At 40.8% G+C, this 13030-nt stretch overlaps 1 protein-coding gene across 2 annotated transcripts; it reads left to right on the top strand.

The window, feature by feature from the left end:
* Positions 1-439: 439 nt before the first annotated feature.
* TMEM170A (transmembrane protein 170A) lies at positions 440-12500 on the top strand. Of its 2 annotated transcripts, none has more exons than XM_081119248.1 (3): positions 440-727; positions 7056-7226; positions 9314-12500. In XM_081119248.1, exons 1-3 carry the CDS (start codon positions 595-597, stop codon positions 9442-9444), a joined length of 435 nt encoding a protein of 144 aa, XP_080975374.1. In that variant the 5' UTR covers positions 440-594; the 3' UTR covers positions 9445-12500. The 2 variants fall into 2 exon arrangements, with proteins under 2 accessions (XP_080975374.1, XP_080975375.1); XM_081119249.1 differs by having other exon boundaries at positions 447-727; positions 7056-7157.
* Positions 12501-13030: the final 530 nt, after the last annotated feature.

Raw genomic sequence — 13030 nt, 5'->3', positions numbered from 1 at the left:
CCCTGGAGTGGCTCAGTGGTTGAGCATCGACTTATGATCCAGGAGAACGCAGTTTAATTCCCCGTCAGGGCACATGCCCTGGTTGTGGGCTCAATCTCCAGTAGGGGACATGAAGGAGGCAGCCTATCAATGACTCTCTCATCATTGATGTTTCTCTCTCTTTTTTCTCTCTGAAATTAATACTTTTTTAAAAATAATAAAAATAAAGCTACATCTTCGTCAGTTGGGGTGTATGCAGTTCCCCTACTTCCTTATAGGTGGCGCTGCAGGGAAGGGCAGAGCAGAGTGCGCCCTACTGGAGGAGGAGAGATTTTCCCAGTAGGGGGCGTATTCCTTGGGTGCTGTGTCTGTGTGAGCCTTACGCAACGTGAGGGGCGGGAACAGCTCTCTCCCCGCCCCTGCCCTCTGCGGCGCTCTCTGATTGGAGGAAGGGCCCGTCACTTGACGGAGCCGTTGGGGTAGGAGGAAGAGGGCCGGGGCGGAAGGTGAGGCTGAGGCGGCGGAGGTACCGGGAGCGGAGCGGGCTGTACCTGAGAGCGAGCCACAGCAACACCTCGGGCGCTCTCCCCCATCTCTGCGGTGAATGGCGGCGGGATGGAGCACGAGGGGAGCGGCGGCAGCGAGGGGTCTGCTGGGCTCCTGCAGCAGATCCTCAGCCTGAAGCTCGTTCCGCGAGTGGGCAACGGGACCCTGTGCCCCAACACCACTTCTCTCTGCTCCTTCCCAGGTACCGGCCCCGCGCCTGCGTCCTGTGCCCCCGCCGCCGCCGCGCGACGGTGGGGCAGGCGCCCTTTCCCCCCCGTGCAGACTGGGTCCCACCGCCTCGCCATCTGGGGGCTGTTTTCCTTCCCCAGGGAGGGTCCCGCTCCCTCGGCCGAGAGCTGGGAGCTCTCGCCCCTCCCCCCGTCGCTTCCTCGCCCGCCCCTTGGACCCGGTCCCCCCAGTCCCGCGCCCGTGGCGAGGTCGGAGGGAGCGGCCGTGGGTGTTCACATCAGTGAAGGGAGCTCGGCCACCACCCAAACTAGTCTTGCTCTTTGGACTTTCCAAACGCCCTAGTTCAGCCTTGAACTCGACAGAGCCCTGGAGGGGGCCATCCCCGCCTCGTTCAGCCCGCAGGATGCGCCTGGGCCCTTGCTTCCCCGCCGGCCTCTCGGCTTTCACCACTCGACGCCCAGTCGTCCCGGCCAGGCTGAGGGGCCGTCGCAACTCACACTTAACTTTGTTTCTAGTCTAGTCCGTGCCCTCTTCGCCAGGAGGTTGCCTGCTGGCTGCTCGCATCTCCGTCCAAAGGCACCCGCTCCACCAGCTCCTCTTTCTAGGAATCGTTTTCTGAGACTTGTTGCCGAGTCTCCCGCTCACGCGTTCGAGATCTTCGGCGCAGCTTCTTTTTAACTCTTCCTGCCCCCGCCGGAGCTTCTCCTCGGCTGATAGAAGGGGGTTTTCAGATTTATGATACAAGATAGAAAGCTATCTGTGCTCCAAAAGCCGAGAGGAGAAATTACGTGGGAAGGCTAATGAAAGGCTCCGCAGTTAAAGTGTGTTGGATCTCGGAAGGCAGGGGGACTGAGAGGCTGAGGTTGGGCTCTCCAGCTAGGCTGATACCTTGACTTAGTAAACAAAGCGAGCTCGGGGCCTGAGACCTGCGAAGGAGGAAGGATTGAATTACTGACTGCTGCTAGAAACCAGGCATCTGTGATTTTTTTCATCCACTGGGCAGCGGCTGCCAGGCGCCATTCAGTGGACACCGGGGACTTGCTCTGTATTACCTGTCTAGCATTTTCCCGGACAGGTCTGGGAAATAGGTGGTTATGGGGCAGATGCAGATTTAGCTTGAAATCATGCCCCAAGTGATAATCTGGCAGTTCACCTTGATTTGAAAGTCTTAAATACACGTTGACGGTGATAATAGGACATTCTGGAGACACTGTCCAAAAAATGAAATGTCCTTGCAGTCCTTATTTTACCCCCAACTCTTTGAGAATTTTCAAACTTACTGAAAAATTGAAGTGATAGTATAACAAATACCCATATACCTTTTACTTAGATTTGTTATTCATATTTAGATTCTTTTGCTTTCTCTCTATATATGTATACACATAACATTTTTACTTTCTGCAGAGCCATTTGAAACGAAGTTACAGAAATGATGGCTCATGATGCCTAATATGTTAGCATGGATCTTTTAAAACAAGGACATTTTATGTCATAGCCAAAAAACTATATCACACCCAATTGTTTCAACTTCTTGAGATTGACATTTTTGAAGACTCCAGGCTAATTGTGTCTCTGTTTGTCCCACAATCTAAATTTATCTAATGGTTTCTTCATGATTACATTCAGATTAAACATTTTTGGTCAGAATACTGTCTACATAGGTGGTGTTATCCACTTTCCAGTGTATCGTATCAGGAGGCATTTATCAGTTTTTAAGTGTAATCGTCTAGTGAAGATGGTGTTGTCAGATCTCTCCACTGTAAGGGCACTTTAATCCTTTTTAAATTAATAAGTCATACGAGGTGATACTTTGAAACTGCAAATATGCTGTGCAGTCTGTCTGGTTTTCAGTTGCCTTTTTTTTTTTTGGTTAGCGAAACAGTACTAATGTAGGTCTTTTGTAAAAACAAAGTGGCAGAAAATGAACTTTTTAAAAAGCAGGGGCTGGATGGGCCTAGTCAGTCTCAGATTCACAAATATTTAGAAGCCCAAGTGAAAACTACCAGTTTTCTTTTAAAACTTGCATTTATGACTTGCAGTGATGTAAAATTTCTTCCCAATTAAATGGCATTTTATAATACATGTATGAAAATTGTTATTATTTAAATAAAATAAGTAAATGAAAGGCAGGGGATACCTGTACACATTTGGCAAAGTGCAGGCTCTGGGCTGGGGGTATAAATATGCGTGAGATACAGCCCAGCACCTCAAGTTGGTCAGAATGTGATGAGTGAACACTTAAACTCCCTGCTATGTCTCATTTTTAGCTGGAATGATGGATACAATAGGTGCATGAAGTTTGAGCCTGCTGACAGTAAAATTCATTCATTGACCTGAATCTGGAATAGTTTCTATTTTGGCCCCCCTGAAAAGGTTACTTGTACTTTATGGTAACTCAATATGGCAAAATCATTGCTCTGAAATATTCTGTGGTTTATCACTATCAGGAAGCTTTGAATTGATTTTTTTGAACCTGCATTTGCAATTTAACCATTTAGATATCCGCTTAACCTTCCTTATTCCAAGTTGTTCAGATGTCTTTTGTTGTTGTTGTCATTTAAAAAATGTCTGACTGCCACCCTATCCGATTTGGCTCAGTGGTTAGCGCGTCTCCGGAGGATTAAAGGGTCCCGGGTTCGAATTTGGCCAAGGTCACGTACCTTGGTTGCAGGCTAGATCCTGGCCCCAGTCAGGGGCATGCAGGAGGCAACCAGTTGTGTCTCTTTCACATTGATGTTTCTCTCTTTCTCTCCCTTCCACTCTCTCTGAAAGGCAGTGGTAAAAATATCCTCCAGTGAGGATTAAAAAAAAAAAATTTGAATGCCAAGAAAGATGGATCTTTTCTTTGTATCAGGAATGACAATACTTTTCTGCAGGTATGAATTTCATTAAAATCAATGTCACAGTGTGTCTCGTGGTAGTTAAACTAAAATCCACTAATGTTTGGTAGTGTGGTTGCTGGAATCAAGAATGGGTCACACTTGGACCAGTTATTTCTTCGTTCACTAAACAAATATTTACTCAGTGTGCCTGTTGCATGCCTAGGCACCAAGTAAAGATCTGGTAGTGAACAAAACAAAGGAGTTTCACTCTAATTGGGAGAGAGAAAATAAACAAACAAAATTTAAAAGTGTGGAAAGGAACAGCTGGTGGTGAATGTGAGGTAGGGGAGAGGGATAGTGAGTGGCGGGTCTTGTGTGTCCAGATGGAGTATTATTTTACATAAGGTAGGAAGCCCTTTATGATGATGCCATGGAACCAAAAACTGAAGGAAGTGAGGAGTGAGCCCCATAGCTGCTAAGAGAAGAGTATTCTGGGCAAGGGGGCAGCAGGTTCAGAGGCCCTAGAACAGGAGCTTGCTTAAGAAACATAAAGGAGGCTAACACAAAGGATGGAACAGTGTGGGCAAAGCGGGAAGGGGAGATGAGGTCAGAGCCCGGGGCATTGAATTGGAGGGTTTTGAGCAGAGGAGGGATATTCTGACATACTGTTTTTTAAGTGTGCAATTCAATGATTTTTAGTATATTTGCAGTTTGCAACCATCACCACAAGGAACTTGAGAATATTTTAATTACCCCAACCAGAAACCTCGTACTCTTTATCACTGACTCTCTGCCTTTGTGTGGAGAATGGATGGAAGGTCAGATCAGGACAAACAAGAACTAGCCATGCTAGAACCAAGACCACTGGGGTGAGTCAGGCCAGGGGGCACTCTCAGAAATCGGGTGAGAGGGCAGTCCGTCAGTAGTGTCAGGAGAGAGGTGGCTGCCTGCAGTCGGTAGGTAGTCCTGGGCAAGTCGTCATTGGTAGGGAGGAGTGGAAGAGTATCTAGAAAAAACTCACTATTTTCCTTCACTGTCACACTAATATCACACTCATACTTCTGACACCAGATGTGTGGATTTTCCACACATGAGGCAATTCTGTGACATCAGTTGGGTGTCCTACAATTCAGTTCAGTTCTGACACTGTCTACCTGGAGTTAGCATCAGATCCCACAGATTAAGGCTCAATTCCACAAGACTGCTCCCACCCTGCACTTCAAACACCAATCAAAAGCCCAGGTTTTCCCTTGCGCTTCTGACCGACTGGCTATAAATCAGAGGTTCCCATCACCCGTTCCTTGTTTGATTAATTTTCTAGAGCAGCTTACAGAACTCAGGAAAATAGTTTACTACTAGCTCACTAGTTTATTACAAAGGATATTAAAGGGTACAAGTGAACACCAGATGAGGAGATATATAGGGTGAGATCTGGAAGAATCCAGAGAACAGGAACTTTTGTCCCTGTGGATTGGGGTGGGCCATCCTCCCAGCATGCAGATGTGTTTACCAACTCAGAAGCTCTCTGAACCCTGTACTTTGGGATTTTTACGGAGGCTTCGTCTCATGGGCATGATCGATTATTTATTCCACTTCCAACCCTTCTCCCCTCTCCAAAGAATGCATGCAGGGGGCAGGGGACTGCAAGTCAAGTTCTAATCTTATAATCGTGGCTTTCTGGTAACCAGCCCCCATCTGGGAGCCTACCAAGAGTCACTTTAAGGGAATAAAAGACGATTCTGGAAATTCCAAGGGATTTAGCAGCTCTGTGTCAGGCACCAGGAGCAGAGACCAATATAAATGTATTTCTTATTTCACAAGGGAACAGATGGATCCCCTGGCAGGTAGGTGGGATTCAGTAAGAGATGGGTCTCACAGTGGGCGGTGTGGAGAGATGCAGGATTTTGGGCAATTAGAATCAAGGCAGTCCATCAAGTTGCAGGACAGGGTAGGACTACAGTTCCCAGAAAGACTTATGTGGTCTGCTTAGAACCCCGGCTTCAGAGGACCTGGGTGTGTTCCTACAGTTGTTTGACCTGGAACATAAGGTAGAGTGGAGCCAGCTGAAAGGATGGCTGACTGCGGAGCCTCACTGCCCAGTTGGCTTAGGCTTCTTTCATTTCTGCTGATTGGGGCTGGTTGGCCTTGAGCCTTGCTTGGAATTTAGGTGACTCAGCTGTAGACATTAGAGGGCCAGGGAGCCAGCCATTATGAACCCCTTTAGTTAATGCAGAATTCAACTAGAGGATTCTAAAATCTATGTGGTTTTTGTCTTTAACTAAAACTTCTGTTTGAAAAATTGATTTTTAAAGATAAAAAGTTCCCTGTCAGCGGGAATCTTTGTCTTTTTATGGTGTTTGTTTGTTTATATTTTTTACTGAAGTGCCTGGCATTTGGAATGGGCTAAATAAATATTTGTTGAATGAATGAACTCTTAGTGTTGTTGCCATTGAAACAACTTATCACAGACTTAATCATCTTACAGTTCTGGAGATTAGATGTCCAAAATAGGTCAGCAGTGCTGTGTTCCTTCTGAAGGCTCTAGGAAGAATTGGTTTCTTTGCTTTCCATTTCTAGAGGTCACCTGCATTCCTTGGCTCTTGGCCTCTTCCTCCATCTTTCAAGCCTTAGCATCTTCAAATCTGACTCTGACCCTCCTGCCTCCCTCTTACACGGACCCTTGTGATTATATTAGGCCCACCTGGAAAATCCAAGATAATCTCTCAAGATGTGTAAGGTAATCACTCCTGTAAACTCCCTTTTGCCACACATTCACAGGCTCTGGGGATAAGTATGTGGACATCTTTGGGGCCCATTCTATCACCAGTGCTTAATCTGATTTCCCCTTATACGCTTTTATTACAGATTATCTGATCTATACTTCAACATCGGGAAGAGATGTGACTTTAGCTGCCACAATAAACAAAGCTGATGATAATGCACTTGATTTGAAACAGTGAACAAGGAAATACTATGAGATATGTAGACAAAGATTTTTGACAGTGTGTTGAGCCAGGAAATAAAAAGTACTGTATTATAATCAATAAATAGCTATTAAAGAGATAGGAAATTAAGGTGCAGTAGATTAAAGGGAGATCACTTAGGTGTTTTTTTTTAAAGTGTTTTATTGATTGGGGTTTGCCTTTGCTATTAGAGTCCTGTAATCCATCCATCTGAAAAGTGTTTTCTAAACTGTGCTACTCATCTAATGTAATAAAGCCTTTTTTCCTGCATGAAGTGATTTAAGTGGCGCTATATAAAATATGTAGGCACTGAGTAGCTAATGGATGTAACTCAGGGTTGCAGGAGGGTGCAGTGTGTTTCCCCCTCAGAAAACAGGTGGTGGCTGTAGTTTGCTGGTCCATCTAAAACCATCAGCATTTGGATACTTGACTGATGAACCTACATTGCAACTGGGTGGTTTTGAAAGTGAAGTAACTGGGTATAATGACCACCCCTTTGTAATGACCGCACTGGGTAAGGCGGTGATTTGTGACCTTTCTTTGCTTTCCCTTGTAGAGATGTGGTATGGTGTGTTCCTGTGGGCACTGGTATCCTCTCTCTTCTTTCATGCCCCCGCTGGATTACTGGCCCTCTTCACCCTCAGACATCACAAATATGGTAGGTTCATGTCTGTAAGCATCCTGTTGATGGGCATCGTGGGACCAATTACTGCTGGAATCTTGACAAGTATGTTAGACATTAAAATACCAGTCAAAATATTTCATATGACTTATCAGTCAATTTCAGGACTCACTTTAGAAACATGAAATAAAAGAGTGATCTTTATCCACAGGTCCCTTTTTTAAGTATTTTCCCCTCACCCTCAGACCCCTGTTATTTGGCTAACATCTTTGATTCCCTCAGTCCGATTTTCTCTTGCTGGCTTCAGGGAAGCCATGTTAAGCTTTGTGAGGTACATCTTCTGATATAGGTCACTAGCAAAAGAGAGATATTTGTCATTTTGGAAGAGACTGCTCCTTCCTCATCAGCTGTCACTTTACTGATAGCATCACAGGATGGTTGGTGAAAGGAATTGCTTCCACTCATTCAGGTGTGATTACTTTAAAGATGGAAGACTATTTCCAATGACAGGAATCCTTGTTTTAAAAAGTACTCGGTTAATTATTTCCTCTTAGGAGTTTCTGGATAAGAATTGGAGTAACATTCATATTATAAATTACTTTTACCGGTCTTTTTTTCTTGGCTTTTGCTCATGTCACAGGGATGAGAATAAGTTTAAATCTTTTTAAGCTTATAGCTAAAAAGAAATAATGTGTATTTTATATAAATTAAAAATTGTTAGAAAGCAAAAATAAAAATCCTCTATTGCCACCTCCCTAAATGATAACCACAGTTTGCATTTTGGTATATGCTTTCAGACTTTTTTCTAGGTATACATGTAAAAAGTATATTCTTAAAAAATAGAAACATAATATTCCTACTAATTTGTAACTTTATTTTTACCTTGAGCTTCAAGCAGAAATCTCCCTTTGTCTTTGACTTGAGAGGTTTTGGGAGGACAAAGTGGCCTCTTTCTCTGTGTTCTGTAAATGGTGAAACCTTTGCAATAACACAGGAAGGAGGCCAGTTTTCTCCTGTGTGTATAAAGGAGTTTCCATACCTGGCCTTATCCAATATTTTTAACTATATCAGCTATCTTCAGAGACCCTCTGCTCCAGTTTCCTGACTGGATTACTGGATCTGAAGACCTGTTTCAGATTTCTCATCAGTAAAGTAGAGATAATACTGCCCACCTCATATGCTGTGTGATAATTAAATGAAATAATGTATATGTAAAGTATTTAACATAATACTAGCACATAGTCATTGTGCAACAAATGTCATGTTTATTTCTGTCTTTAAGATTTTTTGCATAGAGTCTGTTCCCTACTCATATCGCTGCTCTTTGTGTAAGCTTTTTCCTTTCTCCCATTCTTCATCATCCAAATCCCACTTTAGGGACCAGTTCAAGTTGCTCTGGCTTTCTACCCAGCCCACTTTTTTGGAGCTAAATTATAGAGGGGCTCAATGAAACACGTGCCTCCCAGATGTTAGTAGCATAGCATGTATGCATTGTCATTGGAGTGGGCATTTCAAAGTCACAAATGTTCCAGGAAACGAACACAGGTATTAGTTAATATTGTTCTTCTTAAACTCTGTTAATGTACCTTCACATCACATTTTAAACTGTAGACATTTGCTTGAGACATTGTTCGTGTTGAGTCAGTAAAATCTGTTCATGCTTGTGCTCTCTGCCTTGTGTCCCCCCGCTGGGTTCTGTGTACTATGAAAATAGGGATCACACCGTACAAAACCCAGAAGTACATAAATATTTGAATGAATGAACGTACTGAGAATTTTGTTTGGTGAACTCGGGAAGGGGGGTCTTCTGGGAACTTTGGATCTTTACTATGTCCAGGAGGCTCTCAGTTTTAAGGAGTCACTTTTCAACACCTAAAAGTGCATCAGTAATTTGCAAACCTTGTAAGGAATGCTTAAAACCTACACTAGTCAGCAAAATAGGGAAAACAAAACATTTCTATAATATATATTTTTAAAAATTTATCTTTATTGTTGAAAGTATTACAGATGTCCCCCTTCCCCCCCATTGATCCCCTCCACCTGGCATCCACCCCTGACCCCCATTTCTATAATATTTACATTTTAATGTAAAAAATCAGGAACATTTTACTTATAGTAGAATTTTAAGTGCTATAGATTCCTGATTATATTAATCTTGGTTTTTCTTTTAACACGCTTGAATTTTTGAACAGGTGCAGCAATTGCTGGAGTATACCGAGCAGCTGGAAAAGAAATGATACCATTTGAAGCCCTTACCTTGGGCACTGGACAGACGTTTTGTGTAGTGGTGGTCTCCTTTTTACGGGTTTTAGCTACTCTATAGCATATACCCGTATGTAATGGCATTGAACATAAGTTTTATAGAATCCTCAAAAAGAATACAATGTTGGAGGTAGTGTTTTCTTAGTTCTTCAAATGGAAGCAACTTGGATGACAAAGTTTGTGAAGAACAGCATCTCAGCCTTTTCTTCAACTTGAAGCTCTAGGAATTGATGCTCTTTTTGGACTCCTGTTGTTCTCAACCGAAACAAATCAAGTTTTATTTTGTTTAGATATTTTTTTGAGCCGTTTTACAGGTGCACCTTTACCCAAAGCCAGGTCAAAAGTGCTTCTGGGTTAGCAGTCTTTGCACTGAAATTCACAATATTCTGTGAGAAAATGCAGTGTTGCATATTTCAGAAAAACTATGGAAAATATTGGTTTATTTATGAGCATATATACTGTACTAAAAAATCTTATTTGATCTAATCATGATTAAAATTTAGCAGACTCTCCTTTTGCTACATCTTCATGATAGTGCCAAATAGGTTTTGGCTGAGTATTTCATGAAATAAAACGGGGGGGGAAATCTATGACACAAGTAGTGGCTTTGATTCCACTGTGTTTTTTTTTTAAAGGAGATAATTACTGAATGATGTGACATTTCATGGATAACTATCTTGACCTCTGATTATTTAATATATTTTAAGAGATGTGAATTTGTTGTTTTATACATATTATCAAAATAAGCTAATTGAGACTTTTCTTCAGAATTCCAGTACCACCTTTTCCTATCACTTATATTCTATTTTATTAGGTTTAATTGGAAACATACCTTATTAAATAACTCGAGTTGAAAATTTTAAGCCAGATGGATTAAGATACTCTTTTGACATTAAGGCCCATTAAAAAGATACTTTAAACATTCTGTTATAGTTTTTCTTAGTGATTTTGGTTTATTACTGGCTCTTGAAAAATTGTATAAGTGCAGCTCAAACTAGTGTTAGGGTTATTGATTTTTTAGTTTTAATAGCTACTTGGTCTTCTTAGTTCCTTAGTGGTGGGTTTTCAGCCCACTTTTACAGTATTGGGTGTCACTCCCAGAAAGTGCCTAAAGTTTAATTTTCAGATCCACCTTTCACGATGTCCTTTACATTTTTCTTTAAGAGAATGTATGTCCTTAAAGAGAATTAAATACTGAGTTTTTTAAAACCCAATCTTAGCTATTTAAAATTTTCTTCTACTGCCTTTCTTTTTCATTAAAAAGCCTGAAGACTGTGACCTTCAAAACAGAAAGGATTGCAAAAATTAAGTATCTAACTTGATCCTTAACATTGAAACTGTTTTGTATGGAAAGCAATCAATGTTGTTATCTGTTTTAAAAATAGCTACCAGTAATTAAGTCTGGCATTTGTAAAGGAAAGTTTTCATTGTGAGAGTAGGGCTGATGGCCCAGGAGGTGATGTACACAGGAAGGCGTCTGTTTCACTTAAAGAAATATGCATTCTGACTTCTGATTAAAAATAGCTGGGAAGACCAATTTATTAAGGATAGTCAAAGAGAAAAATTACAAAGGACTCACAAAAAGTAACTGGGCATTTTCTTTTAACTAATAGGCCATTAGCCCACTTATCAAAATTACAGTGACATATACTCAGACTGGGTGGAAAATTACAAGTAGAGTTGGAATGCAGGCAAATGTCCTTACAAATGCCCCAACAAGATTACTCCCCAGTGCTTAAATCCTTTCAAGCAAATTTTAAGTCTTTAGTTAAAGACTCTAGTTTTCAGTTGAAGGAGCTATGATTTTGAAAAGTAGTCCTTCAGGCCAAGAAATTTGGGATGTCGTAGCTTTTATTATAAGAAATTATTTTGAGCATCTATCAAAGAATGCCTCTTAGCATTCTCACCTAAAGCATTCTTTTGGATAGAATTTCACAAATTGAACAAGGAGGCCAGTGGTTGGTGGGCCCCTTCCCCTGAATACTAATTTTTGAACATATTGATCTATGATTTAAATGTTTGGTTATTTTTCTTTTAGAGCAAAGACACAAAAATCAATGCATTTTGAAAGCTGTCTTCTGTTTCCTTCTCTTTCCTGTTTGCTATATTTTGATTATCTGCTTTTTAAAAACTTCAAATATAAAATATATCTTCAAATTGAGTGTTTCTTCCATCCCAGTATGTGAACATTCTTCTGTGAATATATGTATATATACTTAATATAAATTGAGCTTTGTAACTTGAAATGTTTTGGGGACAAAACTATTTGATAAAGAATATTCCTCCTCATTTTTAAATTTTTGTTTTTTAAAATTTCTCATCTCAAATACACAATTATTTGGGGGTAGTTGCTCAGATGAAAAAATACTGTCATTTGTGTTGAACATTTCATTTTATCATATATAGTTTTTGAGTTTTACCAACAACTGGCTTTCTGAAGAGACATATACAACCTCCCCATCCCCTAGCTGTACATCTACTTTTTTCTTTTTTAATGTGGGGGAGGGAGACAGCCCCCAACCATAAAAGCTGATTTCTGGATTCTTTAAAATGGGTATTTGGGAGTAAAGGCATTTCATGAAAACTTAAGTCCACATTTAAAAGCATAATGAATATTCCAAGAGAAATATGTCTCTTTGTGCTAGTTCTTTTTTTTTTTTTTTTTTTTGCAGCAAAACATTAGTTCTTAGGAGTTGTCTAAACTAATGAGAAAAAGTTCATGCAAATAATTACATTAAAACCCTTCCTTGTGTTTTTTAAATTTTAAAATTGTGTGTTGGCTTTTGATTCCAATGTCCTTTCTAACTGCTCTGGTTTGAATTAATTTCTTATTACAACTGCAATGCATATAACCTTCCCTAAGAAACCATTTCCTGAAATGTGAAGCCCAGGTGCCGTTAGCTATCCACACACAGAAAATTACCTGCATTTCCTTTTGTGCACTCTGTTAGGCTGGTTGTGACTAAAATCAGCTTAACTTTTGTATTAGGTTATTTCACTAACTGCTACAGTCAAAATGATCAAACCTTTGTACGATGGAAAATTATTTAAATTTTATTTTTCTACTGACATTTCTAATTCTGGTATAAATGTTTATCAATAAAGAATTACATTCAATTCTGTGAACTGGAATGACTATTTCTTTTTCAGTGGCCAATGAGTTTAATCTTTTGTAATAGAGTTGTCTATCTCAAGGTCTTGGGTTTTGGGTTTTTTTTATAACTTGGTACATAACATATGTTTAACAGTATTTCTTTTATGTTCAACTTCCTATTAATTTACAGTAAAATTCTTGTTCAAAGATGTGATTAAACTGTACTTATATGTGAACATGGGTCTTATTAACTCCACTTTGTGGGCTATATATTATCATCAACAAACTTTTGTATGGTTATACACTGGAATGGCAGAAAACTGATAGTGTGAAAAAATTTATTATTTCAATAGTAAGTCTACATGAAGAGAGGCTCCAAGTTTAGTTTAGTACTGTCTGTGACATCACAAATCTTTTCTTGCTCTGCCTGTTCAGCAAATTGGACTGTCCAATTTGGGTAGCTTACCCCATGGTCACAAGATGACTGCTACAGTTCCAGGCACTGCAGGCAGACGTACAATGTCTGGCAAGAAACTCCCCATCCATCCTCTTG

The sequence above is a fragment of the Miniopterus schreibersii genome (assembly GCF_964146895.1).
Source record: "Miniopterus schreibersii genome assembly, chromosome: 18".
NCBI classification, from domain to species: domain Eukaryota; kingdom Metazoa; phylum Chordata; class Mammalia; order Chiroptera; family Miniopteridae; genus Miniopterus; species Miniopterus schreibersii.
The sequence above is the reverse complement of the archived record's forward strand: the minus strand, read 5'-3'. Positions and strand labels throughout refer to the sequence as shown.